At 56.7% G+C, this 16,896-nt stretch overlaps 1 protein-coding gene across 2 annotated transcripts in view; it reads right to left on the bottom strand.

Annotated features, from left to right (window-relative positions):
• Positions 1–16,896, bottom strand: part of dctn2 (dynactin 2 (p50)) — a 118,452-nt gene that overhangs the window by 29,815 nt on the left and 71,741 nt on the right. The window contains exon 3 of one of the 2 annotated variants that reach the window (XM_041180255.1): positions 8,017–8,022. The exons of the other annotated variant lie outside the window; for it this stretch is intronic. Coding sequence (XP_041036189.1) covers positions 8,017–8,022 — 6 coding nt within the window. The remainder of the gene's footprint in view (positions 1–8,016; positions 8,023–16,896) is intronic. 2 annotated transcript variants of the gene reach the window in all.

The raw sequence follows: 16,896 nt of genomic DNA, 5'->3' as shown, positions 1-16,896 counted from the left end.
GAGCACGCAGCCGCCTGAATCAGGAGTCGCTCTCCGCACCTCAAGAAGCAGAGAGCAAACCGGCCACCAGAGGCAAGGAAGTGGGTTCAGAATTGATGGCGGAAATCTGTGTGTGGGGGGGGGTGGGCACGGTCTCACCCAAACCTAATGTGTGTCCACATGTGTGTCTGTGTGAGTGTGTGAGTCTGTGTATGGGTGTGTGTGTCTGTGTGTGTGTGTCTGTCTGTAGTCTGTGTGTGTGTGTCTGTGCGTCTGTCTGTATATATGCGTGTGTGTGACTGCCTGTGTGTGTATGTCTGCCTATGTACGCGTGCGTGTCTGTCTGCCTACGTACGCGTGTCTGTCTGCCTACATACGCGTGCGTGTCTGTCTGCCTATGTACACGTGTGTGTCTGTCTGTCTATGTATGCGTGCGTGTCTGTCTGTCTATGTATGCGTGCGTGTCTGTGTGTGTGTCTGTCTGTGTGTGAGTGAGTGAGTGTGTGTGTGTGTGTGTGCGTGCGTCTGTGTATGTTTGTGTGCATCTGTGTATGTGTGTGTCTGTGTATGTGCGTGTGTCTGTGTATGTGTGTGTGTTTGTGTGTCTGTGTGTCTGTGTGTGTGTCTGTGTGTGTGTGTGTGTGTGTGTGTGCATGTATCTGTGTATGCGTGTTTAGCTATGTGTGTGTGTGTGTCTGTGTGTGTTGTCTATGTGTGTGTCTCTGTCTGTGTGTCTGTGTGTGTGTGTGTGTGTGTGTGTGTGTGTGTGTTTCTCTATGTGTGCGTGTATGTGCGTGTGTGTCTGCCTATGTATGTATGTGCGTGTCAGTCCACGTGTGTGTGTGCGCGTGTCCACGTGTGCGTCTGTCTACGTGAGTGTGCGTGCGTGTGTCTGTCTACACGAGTATGCGCGCGCATCTATGCGCGTGTGCGTGTGTGTCTGTCCACGTGTGTGTGTGTGTGTGTCTATCTCTCTGTCCACGTGTGTGTGTGCGTGTGTCTGTCTGTCTACGTGCGCGCGTGTCTCTGTCTGTCTACGTGCGCGCGTCTCTGTCTACGTGTGTGTCTCTGTCTACGTGTGCGTTTCTCTGTCTGTCTGTCTACGCGTGCGTGACTTTGTTTACATGCGTGTGTCTCTGACTGTCTACGTGTGTCTCTGTCTACATGCGTGTGTCTCTGTCTATCTACATGTGTGTGTGTATGTCTGTCTACGTGTGTGTCTGTCCGTCTATGTGTGTGTGTTTGTCTGTCTACATGTGTGTGTGTTAGTCTTTCTTCGCGTGTGTGTGAGTTAGTCTGTCTTCGTGTGTGTGTGTGTTTGTCTGTCTTAGTGTGTGCCTCTCTGTCTACATGTGTATGTGTGTCTGTCAACATGTGTGTGTGTGTGTGTCTCTATCTTCATGAATGTGTGTCTCTGTCTACGTGTGCGTGTGTGTGTGTGTCTGTCTACGTGTGTGTGTGTGTGTCTACGTGTGTGTGTGTGTGTGTGTGTGTGTGTGTGTGTCTACGTGTGTGTGTCTACGTGTGTGTCTGTGTGTGTCTGTCTATGTGTGTGTGTGTGTCTCTGTCTACGTGTGTGTGTGTGTGTCTCTGTCTACGTGTGTGTGTGTCTCTCTGTCTACGTGTGTGTGTGTGTGTGTGTGTGTGTGTGTCTGTCTACGTGTGTGTGTGTGTGTGTGTGTGTGTGTGTGTGTCTCTGTCTACGTGTGTGTGTGTTTGTGTGTGTGTCTCTGTCTACGTGTGTGTGTGTGTGTGTGTGTGTGTGTGTCTCTGTCTACGTGTGTGTGTGTTTGTGTGTGTGTCTCTGTCTACGTGTGTGTGTGTGTGTGTGTGTCTCTGTCTACGTGTGTGTGTGTGTGTGTGTGTGTGTGTCTCTGTCTACGTGTGTGTGTGTGTGTGTGTGTGTGTGTGTGTCTCTGTCTACGTGTGTGTGTGTGTGTGTGTGTGTGTGTCTCTGTCTACGTGTGTGTGTGTGTGTGTGTGTGTGTGTCTGTCTACGTGTGTGTGTGTGTGTGTGTGTGTGTGTGTGTGTGTGTGTGTCTCTGTCTACGTGTGTGTGTGTGTGTCTCTGTCTACGTGTGTGTCTCTGTCTACGTGTGTGTGTGTGTCTCTGTCTATGTGTGTGTGTGTGTCTCTGTCTACGTGTGTGTGTGTGTGTGTCTCTGTCTACGTGTGTATGTGTGTGTCTCTGTCTACGTGTGTATGTGTGTGTCTCTGTCTACGTGTATGTGTGTGTGTCTCTGTCTACGTGTGTGTGTGTGTGTCTCTGTCTACGCGTGTGTGTGTGTGTGTCTCTGTCTATGCGTGTGTGTGTGTGTGTCTCTGTCTATGCGTGTGTGTGTGTCTCTGTCTATGCGTGTGTGTGTGTGTGTGTGTGTCTCTGTATGCGTGTGTGTGTGTGTGTGTCTCTGTCTATGCGTGTGTGTGTGTGTGTCTCTCTGTTGTGTGTGTGTCTCTGTCTTCATGTGTGTGTGTCTCTGTCTACGTGTGTGTGTGTCTCTGTCTACGTGTGTGTGTGTCTCTGTCTACGTGTGTGTGTCTCTGTCTACGTGTGTGTGTCTCTGTCTACGTGTGTGTGTGTGTCTCTGTCTACGTGTGTGTGTGTGTTTCTGTCTATGTGTGTGTCTCTGTCTACGTGTGTGTGTGTGTGTGTGTGTCTCTGTCTACGTGTGTGTGTGTGTCTCTCTGTCTTCGTGTGTGTGTGTGTGTGTGTGTCTCTGTCTACGTGTGTGTGTGTGTGTCTCTATCTACGTGTGTGTGTGTGTGTGTCTCTATCTACGTGTGTGTGTGTGTGTGTCTCTATCTACGTGTGTGTGTGTGTGTGTCTCTGTCTACGTGTGTGTGTGTGTGTGTCTCTGTCTACGTGTGTGTGTGTGTCTCTGTCTACGTGTGTGTGTGTGTCTCTGTCTACGTGTGTGTGTGTGTCTCTGTCTACGTGTGTGTGTGTGTGTGTGTGTGTGTGTGTCTCTGTCTATGCGTGTGTGTGTGTGTGTGTGTGTGTCTCTGTCTACGTGTGTGTCTCTCTCTGTCTTCGTGTGTGTGTCTCTCTCTGTCTTCGTGTGTGTGTCTCTCTCTGTCTTCGTGTGTGTGTCTCTCTCTGTCTTCGTGTGTGTGTGTGTCTCTGTCTTCGTGTGTGTGTGTGTCTCTGTCTACGTGTGTGTGTGTGTCTCTGTCTACGTGTGTGTGTGTGTCTCTGTCTACGTGTGTCTCTGTCTACGTGTGTGTGTGTCTCTGTCTACGTGTGTGTGTGTGTCTCTGTCTATGTGTGTGTGTGTGTGTGTGTGTGTGTGTGTCTCTGTCTACGTGTGTGTGTGTCTCTGTGTGTGTGTGTGTGTGTGTGTGTGTGTCTGTCTACGTGTGTGTGTGTCTCTGTCTATGTGTGTGTGTGTGTGTGTGTGTGTGTCTACGTGTGTGTGTGTGTCTCTGTCTACGTGTGTGTGTGTCTCTGTCTACGTGTGTGTGTGTGTCTCTGTCTATGTGTGTGTGTGTGTCTCTGTCTACGTGTGTGTGTGTGTGTGTGTGTGTCTCTGTCTATGCGTGTGTGTGTGTGTGTGTGTGTGTCTCTGTCTACGTGTGTGTCTCTCTCTGTCTTCGTGTGTGTGTCTCTCTCTGTCTTCGTGTGTGTGTCTCTCTCTGTCTTCGTGTGTGTGTGTGTCTCTCTCTGTCTTCGTGTGTGTGTGTGTCTCTGTCTACGTGTGTGTGTGTGTCTCTGTCTACGTGTGTGTGTGTGTCTCTGTCTACGTGTGTGTGTGTCTCTGTCTACGTGTGTGTGTGTCTCTGTCTACGTGTGTGTGTGTGTCTCTGTCTATGTGTGTGTGTGTGTGTGTGTGTGTGTGTCTCTGTCTACGTGTGTGTGTGTCTCTGTGTGTGTGTGTGTGTGTGTGTGTGTGTGTCTGTCTACGTGTGTGTGTGTGTCTCTGTCTATGTGTGTGTGTGTGTGTGTGTGTGTGTCTACGTGTGTGTGTGTGTCTCTGTCTACGTGTGTGTGTGTGTCTCTGTCTACGTGTGTGTGTGTGTGTGTGTGTGTGTCTCTGTCTATGCGTGTGTGTGTGTGTGTGTGTGTCTCTGTCTATGTGTGTGTCTCTGTCTACGTGTGTGTCTCTCTCTGTCTTCGTGTGTGTGTCTCTGTCTACGTGTGTGTGTGTGTCTCTGTCTACGTGTGTGTGTGTGTGTGTGTGTGTGTGTCTCTGTCTACGTGTGTGTGTGTGTGTGTCTCTGTCTACGTGTGTGTGTGTGTGTGTCTCTGTCTATGCGTGTGTGTGTGTGTCTCTGTCTATGCGTGTGTGTGTGTGTCTCTGTCTATGCGTGTGTGTGTGTGTGTGTGTCTCTGTCTATGCGTGTGTGTGTGTGTGTGTCTCTGTCTATGCGTGTGTGTGTGTGTGTCTCTGTCTATGCGTGTGTGTGTGTGTGTCTCTGTCTATGCGTGTGTGTGTGTGTGTCTCTGTCTATGCGTGTGTGTGTATGTGTGTGTCTCTGTCTATGCGTGTGTGTGTGTGTGTGTGTCTCTGTCTATGCGTGTGTGTGTGTGTGTGTGTCTCTGTCTATGCGTGTGTGTGTGTGTGTGTGTGTCTCTGTCTACGTGTGTGTCTCTCTCTGTCTTCGTGTGTGTGTGTCTGTCTACGTGTTGTGTGTGTTTCTGTCTATGTGTGTGTGTGTGTGTGTGTGTGTGTGTGTCTCTGTCTACGTGTGTGTGTGTGTGTGTGTGTCTCTGTCTACGTGTGTGTGTGTGTGTGTGTGTCTCTGTCTACGTGTGTGTGTGTGTGTCTCTGTCTTCGTGTGTGTGTGTGTGTCTCTGTCTTCGTGTGTGTGTGTCTCTTTCTACGTGTGTGTGTGTCTCTTTCTACGTGTGTGTGTGTGTTTCTATCTACGTGTGTGTGTGTGTGTCTCTATCTACGTGTGTGTGTTTCTCTCTGTCTACGTGTGTGTGTTTCTCTCTGTCTACGTGTGTGTGTGTGTGTGTTTCTCTCTGTCTACGTGTGTGTGTGTGTGTGTTTCTCTCTGTCTACGTGTGTGTGTGTGTGTGTGTGTGTGTGTGTCTCTGTCTACGTGTGTGTGTGTGTGTGTGTGTGTGTGTCTCTGTCTACGTGTGTGTGTGTGTCTCTGTCTACGTGTGTGTGTGTGTCTCTGTCTACGTGTGTGTGTGTCTCTGTCTACGTGTGTGTGTGTCTCTGTCTACGTGTGTGTGTGTGTGTGTCTCTGTCTATGCGTGTGTGTGTGTGTGTCTCTGTCTATGTGTGTGTCTGTCTACGTGTGTGTCTCTCTCTGTCTTCGTGTGTGTGTCTCTGTCTACGTGTGTGTGTGTCTCTGTCTACGTGTGTGTGTGTGTGTGTGTGTGTGTGTCTCTGTCTATGCGTGTGTGTGTGTGTGTCTCTCTCTGTCTTCGTGTGTGTGTCTCTGTCTTCATGTGTGTGTGTGTGTCTCTGTCTTCATGTGTGTGTGTGTCTCTGTCTACGTGTTGTGTGTCTCTGTCTACGTGTTGTGTGTGTCTCTGTCTACGTGTGTGTGTGTGTCTCTGTCTACGTGTGTGTGTGTGTCTCTGTCCACGTGTGTGTGTGTGTCTCTGTCCATGTGTGTGTGTGTGTGTCTCTGTCTACGTGTGTGTGTGTGTGTGTCTCTGTCTACGTGTGTGTGTGTGTCTCTGTCTTCGTGTGTGTGTGTCTCTGTCTTCGTGTGTGTGTGTGTCTCTTTCTACGTGTGTGTGTGTGTGTCTCTGTCTACGTGTGTGTGTGTGTGTCTCTCTGTCTTCGTGTGTGTGTGTGTGTCTCTGTCTTCGTGTGTGTGTGTGTGTCTCTGTCTTCGTGTGTGTGTGTGTCTCTATCTACGTGTGTGTGTTTCTCTCTGTCTACGTGTGTGTGTCTGTCTACATGTGTGTCTCTCTCTGTCTTCATGTGTGTGTGTGTCTCTGTCTACGTGTGTGTGTGTGTGTGTGTGTGTGTGTGTGTCTCTATCTACGTGTGTGTGTCTCTCTCTGTCTTCGTGTGTGTGTGTCTCTGTCTACGTGTGTGTGTGTGTTTGTGTGTGTGTGTCTCTGTCTATGTGTGTGTGTGTTTCTGTCTAAGTGTGTGTGTCTCTCTCTCTGTCTTCGTGTGTGTGTGTGTGTGTCCCTCTGTCTTTGTGTGCCTCCTATCAGGAATGGGAGGCGTGGACTGGATGTCTCCTCGAGCCTGCTCCGCTACTCTGTGTTCCTCCACCGGTCGGGGGCATGTGAAAAATTCCACCCCCTCCCACCGTGCTTGGTGGGGATCTTTAAAGATGATTTCTGTTCTTCCGTCAGCTCTCCATCCCCACCCACCCCCAGCCTCTCTGCCACCACACGCGCTGGGAGGTTCAGCCAATTGCTCCAGAGCCTCACTAGGAACTCGAAAAGCACTCGGAGATGAAGGGCAGCAGCCAGCACTTAGCAGATGGACATAAATCTTTAACAGCGCTGCGGCCTTCGGCTGAACAGCCCCATTGTCGAGAAGGCAGCTCCATCTATCTCGGGAGCTGCAGCCGAGGGCAGCAGTGACCCTTGTGCTCTTCCTTCCGATCCCGTCACAAAACTCCCGCTTCACCCAGGGGCCAGTCCATCCCTGCGCCTGCATTACACTCAGTCTCACAGGAACAGGCCATTCAGCCCATCTGCTCCGTGCTGGTGGATCTGCTCCTCACCAGCCTCCTCCTGCCCCTCCTACTTCATCTCCCCACCCCCCCACCCCCCCTAAACCATATCTGGACTTCACCAGACAGCTAACTTCTCCTCTGCTAGTCAGCCAGAGGATTCCACAGACTGACCACCCTCTGGGGGAAGAAATTCCCCCTCGTCTCCGTCTTCAATGGGAGACCCCTTATTCTGAAACTGTGTCCCCCTCCTCCCGCCTCGTTCTAGATTCCCCCCACGAGGAGGTGGGGGGGTGGGGAACACCCTCTCAGCATCCACCCTGTCAAGCCCCCCCACCCCCCTCCTCTCAGAATCTGATCTGTTTCAATAAGATCACCTCTCGTTCTTCTAAACTCCCAATGGGTCCAGGGCCCAACCTGCTCAACCTTTCCCCGTGAGACAAACCCCCCCCCTTCGTCCCAGGGATCAGCCGAGCTAACCTTCTCCGAACGGCCCCCGATGCCAGTCCGTCCCCCCCACCCTCCCTTAAGTTAGGAGACCGGAACTGGACACAGGGCTCCGGGTGTGGTCTCACCAACGCCCTGTACAGCTGGAGCAAGACTCCCCCCCCACCCCCACCACCAGACTTTTATACACCACCCCGCCCCCCACCCCCCCCAAGCCTTGTAATACAGGCTGAGGCTACACGTTCCTTCCTAATTACTCGCTGTAGCTACACGCCAACATGTCAAAAATCACGCCAAGGTCATTCACGAGGCTCAGGCGGAGCGCGTCGAGGGATTTTACTCGTTCAATAGCAGCCGATCGATGGGGAACCGAGGCCCGTGCGCACCTTGCAAGCCTCCAACCCTCCGTGGACCAAGGGAGTGACGCCCTCTTCACCCCAAGCGGGGCCAATGATTTCACCACCCCCGCACCCACCCAGACACAGACCACCCCCACAGCCGCTTCACCTGCCAGAAAGCCCACCGAGCGTCGTGTGCGCTAAAGAGGACCCCCCCCCCGGGTGTGCGGCTGGTTGAGGGGGGTGGATCAGGGCAGTAGTAGTTTTGGGGGGGGTGGGGTGGGTGGGGGGCTCTCTACCAGAGTGTCGGACAGGAGTCCGCCCCTAGCTCCTGGCCTACCCTGACCACGCGGGGCCAGAGGAAGGTCTCGCCGCTTCGGGAGGAGGTTGTGCAGGGGAGGGGCTGGTGGGGGGGTAGGATTGGGATGTTGGGGTGGGGAGGGAGGGGGCGGGTGGTGGTGGGTGCGGGGAGAGAGCAAAGCTGTCATTAGGGCGATGGAAGGATGCAGGAAAAATAAAAAAGGGAGGCCGGAATTAAAAAAGGATCCCCAAGAGCTCTGCGGCCCACGGAAGGGTTAACAAGGCAGTTGTTAGCACAGCGCAACACGGCGACTGGGAGAGCACCAAAAGTTAAAAGTGGAAAGGTTCTTACCAGCTCCTTGGCAATCCCAAAGAGAGTCAGATTGAGGGACGTGGGTAGATGGAGGAGGGGTGGGTTTGGTGGGTGGGTGGGTGGGTGGGTGTGCGAGGGGAAGGGGAAGGAGTGAGTGAGAGAGAGAGAGAGAGAGAGAGAGAGAGAGAGAGAGAGAGAAAGAAACAGACACACCGTGAGCTATTAATGAGACGATTAACACAAGAGCACAGCACAACGTTATTAGTCTTTGTACACAGAGATCACAGAGCAAAGCTTCACACGAGCCACCACTACAAGGCCCACAGCGGAACTCACCCCCCTCCCACCCCCACTCCCCCCCCAAATCAAAACCAGTTTAAAATCAAGACAGAATCGGCGATAACTGATGGAGAAACGAAACGAGGGGCTTAACCAGGCCCAGTCCTGTCCGTCTGTCCGTGAAAACAATTATAATCGAGAGAAGGCCAGCGGCGATCTCCCCTCTCTGGACAGACAAAGAGGGCATTTTTATTTTAAACCTTTCTGTTAAAACTAAGCCAGGGAGAGAGAGAGAGAGTGAGAGAGAGGGTGGGTGGGGGGGGGGGGGGGGTCGGTGGGGGTGGCAATTTATTGCCGGCTGACAGCAGAGCGTGCTTAGCTGGACATCGCCACTGTGCTGTGCCCGTCCGGAGTCACACAGCAAGGGTTAGGCACTGTCGGGCAGGCCGGACAGGGGTGGGGTGGGCGAGAGGAAGGGAGGTTGTAGAGGGACGTGCGCGATAGACCTCCACCACCACCACCACCACCCCCACCCCGTCCCCTCTCCGGTATCCCCCTGCTCGGGAACACGTTCCAAGTTCAGCGCGCGGTGGTGTTAGACCCAGAGGGGGAGTTCGGACACCGGGGCAGGCGAGGAGACGCGAGGGGCAGGCGACGGAAAAGCTCGGTCCGAGATGTCGGCTTTCAGGAGCGTCTTAAAGAGGAAGAGAGAGAGAGAGAGAGAGAGAGGCAGTGTGGGCGAGAGGGGGTGTGCGGACGAGAGAGAGAGAGAGAGAGGGAGTGTGGGCGAGAGGGGGTGTGTAGGCGAGAGAGAGAGAGAGAGAGAGAGAGGGAGTGTGGGCGAGAGGGGGTGTGCAGGCGAGAGAGAGAGAGAGAGAGAGAGAGAGGGAGTGTGGGAAGAGAGAGAGAGAGAGAGAGAGAGAGAGAGAGGGAGTGTGGGCGAGAGGGGGTGTGCAGGCGAGAGAGAGAGAGAGAGAGAGGGAGTGTGGGCGAGAGGGGGTGTGCAGACGAGAGAGAGAGAGAGAGAGAGAGGGAGTGTGGGCGAGAGGGGGAGTGCAGGCGAGAGAGAGAGAGAGAGAGAGAGAGGGAGTGTGGGCGAGAGGGGGTGTGCAGGTGAGAGAGAGAGAGAGAGAGGGAGTGTGGGCGAGAGGGGGTGTGCAGGCGAGAGAGAGAGAGAGAGAGAGGGAGTGTGGGCGAGAGGGGGTGTGCCGGCGAGAGTGAGAGAGAGAGAGAGAGAGGGAGTGTGGGTGAGAGGGGGTGTGCAGGCGAGAGAGAGAGAGAGAGAGAGAGAGAGAGAGAGAGAGAGAGAGAGAGGGAGTGTGGGAGAGAGGGGGTGTGGTGGCGAGAGAGAGAGAGAGAGAGAGAGAGAGGGAGTGTGGGCGAGAGGGTGTGTGCAGGCGAGAGAGAGAGAGAGGGAGAGTATGGGTGAGAGGGGGTGTGCAGGCCAGAGAGAGAGAGAGAGGGAGTGTGGGCGAGAGGGGGTGTGCAGGCGAGAGAGAGAGAGAGAGAGAGAGAGAGAGGGAGTGTGGGCGAGAGGGGGTGTGCAGGCGAGAGAGAGAGAGAGAGAGAGAGAGAGAGAGAGGGAGTGTGGGCGAGAGAGAGAGAGAGAGAGAGAGAGAGAGAGAGAGGGAGTGTGGGCGAGAGGGGGTGTGCAGGCGAGAGAGAGAGAGAGAGAGAGAGGGAGTGTGGGCGAGAGGGGGAGTGCAGGCGAGAGAGAGAGAGAGAGAGAGAGAGGGAGTGTGGGCGAGAGGGGGTGTGCAGGTGAGAGAGAGAGAGAGAGAGGGAGTGTGGGCGAGTGAGAGAGAGAGAGAGAGAGAGAGGGAGTGTGGGCGAGAGGGGGTGTGCAGGCGAGAGAGAGAGAGAGAGAGAGGGAGTGTGGGCGAGAGGGGGTGTGCAGGCGAGAGAGAGAGAGAGAGAGAGAGGGAGTGTGGGCGAGAGGGGGTGTGCAGGTGAGAGAGAGAGAGAGAGAGAGAGAGAGAGGGAGTGTGGGCGAGAGGGGGTGTGCAGGCGAGAGAGAGAGAGAGAGAGAGTGTGAGCGAGAGGGGGTGTGCAGGCGAGAGTGAGAGAGAGAGAGAGAGAGGGAGTGTGGGTGAGAGGGGGTGTGCAGGCGAGAGAGAGAGAGAGAGAGAGAGAGAGAGAGAGGGAGTGTGGGCGAGAGGGGGTGTGCAGGCGAGAGAGAGAGAGAGGGAGAGTATGGGTGAGAGGGGGTGTGCAGGCGAGAGAGAGAGAGAGAGAGAGAGGGAGTGTGGGCGAGAGGGGGAGTGCAGGCGAGAGAGAGAGAGAGAGAGAGAGAGGGAGTGTGGGCGAGAGGGGGTGTGCAGGTGAGAGAGAGAGAGAGAGAGGGAGTGTGGGCGAGAGGGGGTGTGCAGGCGAGAGAGAGAGAGAGAGAGAGGGAGTGTGGGCGAGAGGGGGTGTGCAGGCGAGAGTGAGAGAGAGAGAGAGAGAGGGAGTGTGGGTGAGAGGGGGTGTGCAGGCGAGAGAGAGAGAGAGAGAGAGAGAGAGAGAGAGAGAGAGAGGGAGTGTGGGCGAGAGGGGGTGTGCAGGCGAGAGAGAGAGAGAGAGAGAGAGAGAGGGAGTGTGGGCGAGAGGGTGTGTGCAGGCGAGAGAGAGAGAGAGGGAGAGTATGGGTGAGAGGGGGTGTGCAGGCCAGAGAGAGAGAGAGAGGGAGTGTGGGCGAGAGGGGGTGTGCAGGCGAGAGAGAGAGAGAGAGAGAGAGAGAGAGAGGGAGTGTGGGCGAGAGGGGGTGTGCAGGCGAGAGAGAGAGAGAGAGAGAGAGAGAGAGGGAGTGTGGGCGAGAGAGAGAGAGAGAGAGAGAGAGAGAGAGAGGGAGTGTGGGCGAGAGGGGGTGTGCAGGCGAGAGAGAGAGAGAGAGAGAGAGGGAGTGTGGGCGAGAGGGGGTGTGCAGGCGAGAGAGAGAGAGAGAGAGAGAGGGAGTGTGGGCGAGAGGGGGTGTGCAGGCGAGAGAGAGAGAGAGAGAGAGAGGGAGTGTGGGCGAGAGGGGGTGTGCAGGTGAGAGAGAGAGAGAGAGAGAGAGAGAGAGGGAGTGTGGGCGAGAGGGGGTGTGCAGGCGAGAGAGAGAGAGAGAGAGACAGACAGTGAGCGAGAGGGGGTGTGCAGGCGAGAGTGAGAGAGAGAGAGAGAGAGGGAGTGTGGGTGAGAGGGGGTGTGCAGGCGAGAGAGAGAGAGAGAGAGAGAGAGAGAGGGAGTGTGGGCGAGAGGGGGTGTGCAGGCGAGAGAGAGAGAGAGGGAGAGTATGGGTGAGAGGGGGTGTGCAGGCGAGAGAGAGAGAGAGAGGGAGTGTGGGCGAGAGGGGGTGTGCAGGCGAGAGAGAGAGAGAGAGAGAGAGAGAGGGAGTGTGGGCGAGAGGGGGTGTGCAGGCGAGAGAGAGAGAGAGAGAGAGAGAGAGAGGGAGTGTGGGCGAGAGAGAGAGAGAGAGAGAGAGGGAGTGTGGGCGAGAGAGAGAGAGAGAGAGAGAGAGAGGGAGTGTGGGCGAGAGGGGGTGTGCAGGCGAGAGAGAGAGAGAGAGAGAGGGAGTGTGGGCGAGAGGGGGTGTGCAGGTGAGAGAGAGAGAGAGAGAGAGAGAGGGAGTGTGGGCGAGAGGGTGTGTGCAGGCGAGAGAGAGAGAGAGGGAGAGTATGGGTGAGAGGGGGTGTGCAGGCCAGAGAGAGAGAGAGAGGGAGTGTGGGCGAGAGGGGGTGTGCAGGCGAGAGAGAGAGAGAGAGAGAGAGAGAGAGGGAGTGTGGGCGAGAGGGGGTGTGCAGGCGAGAGAGAGAGAGAGAGAGAGAGAGAGAGAGAGGGAGTGTGGGCGAGAGAGAGAGAGAGAGAGAGAGAGAGAGAGAGAGGGAGTGTGGGCGAGAGGGGGTGTGCAGGCGAGAGAGAGAGAGAGAGAGAGAGAGGGAGTGTGGGCGAGAGGGGGTGTGCAGGCGAGAGAGAGAGAGAGAGAGAGAGGGAGTGTGGGCGAGAGGGGGTGTGCAGGCGAGAGAGAGAGAGAGAGAGAGAGGGAGTGTGGGCGAGAGGGGGTGTGCAGGTGAGAGAGAGAGAGAGAGAGAGAGAGAGAGGGAGTGTGGGCGAGAGGGGGTGTGCAGGCGAGAGAGAGAGAGAGAGAGAGTGTGAGCGAGAGGGGGTGTGCAGGCGAGAGTGAGAGAGAGAGAGAGAGAGGGAGTGTGGGTGAGAGGGGGTGTGCAGGCGAGAGAGAGAGAGAGAGAGAGAGAGAGAGAGAGAGGGAGTGTGGGCGAGAGGGGGTGTGCAGGCGAGAGAGAGAGAGAGGGAGAGTATGGGTGAGAGGGGGTGTGCAGGCGAGAGAGAGAGAGAGAGAGAGAGGGAGTGTGGGCGAGAGGGGGAGTGCAGGCGAGAGAGAGAGAGAGAGAGAGAGAGAGGGAGTGTGGGCGAGAGGGGGTGTGCAGGTGAGAGAGAGAGAGAGAGAGGGAGTGTGGGCGAGAGGGGGTGTGCAGGCGAGAGAGAGTGAGAGAGAGAGAGGGAGTGTGGGCGAGAGGGGGTGTGCAGGCGAGAGTGAGAGAGAGAGAGAGAGAGGGAGTGTGGGTGAGAGGGGGTGTGCAGGCGAGAGAGAGAGAGAGAGAGAGAGAGAGAGAGAGAGAGAGAGAGAGAGGGAGTGTGGGCGAGAGGGGGTGTGCAGGCGAGAGAGAGAGAGAGAGAGAGAGAGGGAGTGTGGGCGAGAGGGTGTGTGCAGGCGAGAGAGAGAGAGAGGGAGAGTATGGGTGAGAGGGGGTGTGCAGGCCAGAGAGAGAGAGAGAGGGAGTGTGGGCGAGAGGGGGTGTGCAGGCGAGAGAGAGAGAGAGAGAGAGAGAGAGAGGGAGTGTGGGCGAGAGGGGGTGTGCAGGCGAGAGAGAGAGAGAGAGAGAGAGAGAGAGAGAGAGGGAGTGGGGGCGAGAGAGAGAGAGAGAGAGAGAGAGAGAGAGAGAGGGAGTGTGGGCGAGAGGGGGTGTGCAGGCGAGAGAGAGAGAGAGAGAGGGAGTGTGGGCGAGAGGGGGTGTGCAGGCGAGAGAGAGAGAGAGAGAGAGAGGGAGTGTGGGCGAGAGGGGGTGTGCAGGCGAGAGAGAGAGAGAGAGAGAGAGGGAGTGTGGGCGAGAGGGGGTGTGCAGGTGAGAGAGAGAGAGAGAGAGAGAGAGAGAGGGAGTGTGGGCGAGAGGGGGTGTGCAGGCGAGAGAGAGAGAGAGAGAGAGAGTGTGAGCGAGAGGGGGTGTGCAGGCGAGAGTGAGAGAGAGAGAGAGAGAGGGAGTGTGGGTGAGAGGGGGTGTGCAGGCGAGAGAGAGAGAGAGAGAGAGAGAGAGAGAGAGAGGGAGTGTGGGCGAGAGGGGGTGTGCAGGCGAGAGAGAGAGAGGGAGAGTATGGGTGAGAGGGGGTGTGCAGGCGAGAGAGAGAGAGAGAGAGGGAGTGTGGGCGAGAGGGGGTGTGCAGGCGAGAGAGAGAGAGAGAGAGAGAGAGAGAGGGAGTGTGGGCGAGAGGGGGTGTGAAGGCGAGAGAGAGAGAGAGAGAGAGAGAGAGAGGGAGTGTGGGCGAGAGAGAGAGAGAGAGAGAGAGGGAGTGTGGGCGAGAGAGAGAGAGAGAGAGAGAGAGAGGGAGTGTGGGCGAGAGGGGGTGTGCAGGCGAGAGAGAGAGAGAGAGAGAGGGAGTGTGGGCGAGAGGGGGTGTGCAGGCGAGAGAGAGAGAGAGAGAGAGAGAGAGAGAGAGGGAGTGTGGGCGAGAGGGTGTGTGCAGGCGAGAGAGAGAGAGAGGGAGAGTATGGGTGAGAGGGGGTGTGCAGGCCAGAGAGAGAGAGAGAGGGAGTGTGGGCGAGAGGGGGTGTGCAGGCGAGAGAGAGAGAGAGAGAGAGGGAGTGTGGGCGAGAGGGGGTGTGCAGGCGAGAGAGAGAGAGAGAGAGAGAGAGAGAGAGAGGGAGTGTGGGCGAGAGAGAGAGAGAGAGGAGAGAGAGAGAGAGAGAGAGGGAGTGTGGGCGAGAGGGGGTGTGCAGGCGAGAGAGAGAGAGAGAGAGAGAGGGAGTGTGGGCGAGAGGGGGTGTGCAGGCGAGAGAGAGAGAGAGAGAGAGAGTGAGTGTGGGCGAGAGGGGGTGTGCAGGCGAGAGAGAGAGAGAGAGAGAGAGGGAGTGTGGGCGAGAGGGGGTGTGCAGGTGAGAGAGAGAGAGAGAGAGAGAGAGAGAGAGAGGGAGTGTGGGCGAGAGGGGGTGTGCTGGCGAGAGAGAGAGAGAGAGAGAGTGTGAGCGAGAGGGGGTGTGCAGGCGAGAGTGAGAGAGAGAGAGAGAGAGGGAGTGTGGGTGAGAGGGGGTGTGCAGGCGAGAGAGAGAGAGAGAGAGAGAGAGAGAGAGAGAGAGGGAGTGTGGGCGAGAGGGGGTGTGCAGGCGAGAGAGAGAGAGAGGGAGAGTATGGGTGAGAGGGGGTGTGCAGGCGAGAGAGAGAGAGAGAGGGAGTGTGGGCGAGAGGGGGTGTGCAGGCGGAGAGAGAGAGAGAGAGAGAGAGAGAGGGAGTGTGGGCGAGAGGGGGTGTGCAGGCGAGAGAGAGAGAGAGAGAGAGAGAGAGAGGGAGTGTGGGCGAGAGAGAGAGAGAGAGAGAGAGGGAGTGTGGGGCGAGAGAGAGAGAGAGAGAGAGAGAGAGGGAGTGTGGGCGAGAGGGGGTGTGCAGGCGAGAGAGAGAGAGAGAGAGAGGGAGTGTGGGCGAGAGGGGGTGTGCAGGCGAGAGAGAGAGAGAGAGAGAGAGAGAGAGGGAGTGTGGGCGAGAGGGGGTGTGCAGGTGAGAGAGAGAGAGAGAGAGAGAGAGAGAGAGAGTGTGGGCGAGAGGGGGTGTGCAGGCGAGAGAGAGAGAGAGAGAGAGAGAGAGAGAGTGTGGGCGAGAGGGGGTGTGCAGGCGAGAGAGAGAGAGAGAGAGAGAGAGAGAGGGAGTGTGGGCGAGAGAGAGAGAGAGAGAGAGAGAGAGAGAGAGAGGGAGTGTGGGCGAGAGGGGGTGTGCAGGCGAGAGAGAGAGAGAGAGAGAGAGGGAGTGTGGGCGAGAGGGGGTGTGCAGGCGAGAGAGAGAGAGGGAGTGTGGGCGAGAGGGGTGTGTGCAGGCGAGAGAGAGAGAGAGAGAGAGGGAGTGTGGGCGAGAGGAGGGGGTGTGCAGGCGAGAGAGAGAGAGAGAGAGAGAGAAGAGAGAGAGAGAGTGTGGGCGAGAGGGGGTGTGCAGGCGAGAGAGAGAGAGAGAGAGAGAGAGAGGGAGTGTGGGCGAGAGAGAGAGAGAGAGAGAGAGAGAGAGAGAGAGAGAGAGTGTGGGCGAGAGGGGGTGTGCAGGCGAGAGAGAGAGAGAGAGAGAGAGTGTGGGCGAGAGGGGGTGTGCAGGCGAGAGAGAGAGAGAGAGAGAGAGAGAGAGAGTGGTGTGGGCGAGAGGGGGTGTGCAGGCGAGAGAGAGAGAGAGAGAGAGGGAGTGTGGGCGAGAGGGGGTGTGCAGGCGAGAGAGAGAGAGAAAGAGAGGGAGTGTGGGCGAGAGGGGGTGTGCAGGCGAGAGAGAGAGAGAGAGAGAGAGAGGGAGTATGGGCGAGAGGGGGTGTGCAGGCGAGAGAGAGAGAGAGAGAGAGAGAGAGTGTGGGCGAGAGGGGGTGTGCAGGCGAGAGAGAGAGAGAGAGAGGGAGTGTGGGTGAGAGGGGGTGTACAGGCGAGAGAGAGAGAGAGAGAGAGAGAGAGAGAGAGGGAGTGTGGGTGAGAGGGGGTGTGCAGGCGAGAGAGAGAGAGAGAGAGAGAGAGGGAGTGTGGGCGAGAGAGAGAGAGAGAGAGAGAGAGAGAGGGAGTGTGGGTGAGAGGGGGTGTGCAGGCGAGAGAGAGAGAGAGAGAGAGAGGGAGTGTGGGCGAGAGGGGGTGTGCAGGTGAGAGAGAGAGAGAGAGAGAGAGAGAGAGGGAGTGTGGGCGAGGGGGGTTGTGGGCGAGAGAGAGAGAGAGAGAGAGAGAGAGGGGGAGTGTGGGGGAGAGGGGGTGTGCAGGCGAGAGAGAGAGAGAGGGAGTGTGGGCGAGAGGGGGTGTGCAGGTGAGAGAGAGAGAGAGGGAGTGTGGGCGAGAGTGGATGTGCAGGTGAGAGAGAGAGAGAGAGAGAGAGAGAGTGTGGGCGAGAGGGGGTGTGCAGGTGAGAGAGAGAGAGAGAGAGAGAGAGAGAGGGAGTGTGGGCGAGAGTGGATGTGCAGGTGAGAGAGAGAGAGAGAGAGAGAGAGTGTGGGCGAGAGGGGGTGTGGGCGAGAGAGAGAGAGAGAGAGAGAGAGAGGGAGTGTGGGCGAGAGGGGGTGTGCAGGTGAGAGAGAGAGAGAGAGAGAGAGAATGTGGGCGAGAGGGGGTGTGCAGGTGAGAGAGAGAGAGAGAGAGGGAGTGTGGGCGAGAGGGGTGTGCAGGTGAGAGAGAGAGAGAGAGAGAGAGAGAGAGGGAGTGTGGGCGAGAGGGGGTGTGCAGGCGAGAGAGAGAGAGAAAGAGAGGGAGAGAGTGTGGGCGAGAGGGGGTGCGCAGGCGAGAGAGAGAGAGAGAGAGAGAGAGAGGGAGTGTGGGCGAGAGAGAGAGAGAGAGAGAGAGAGAGAGAGAGAGTGTGGGCGAGAGGGGGTGTGCAGGCGAGAGAGAGAGAGAGAGAGAGAGAGTGTGGGCGAGAGGGGGTGTGCAGGCGAGAGAGAGAGAGAGAGAGAGAG

The sequence above is a fragment of the Carcharodon carcharias genome, chromosome X (genome assembly GCF_017639515.1).
Source record: "Carcharodon carcharias isolate sCarCar2 chromosome X, sCarCar2.pri, whole genome shotgun sequence".
In the NCBI taxonomy this organism is placed as follows: Eukaryota; Metazoa; Chordata; class Chondrichthyes; order Lamniformes; family Lamnidae; genus Carcharodon; species Carcharodon carcharias.
This window is presented reverse-complemented; position numbering and strand designations above follow the sequence as displayed.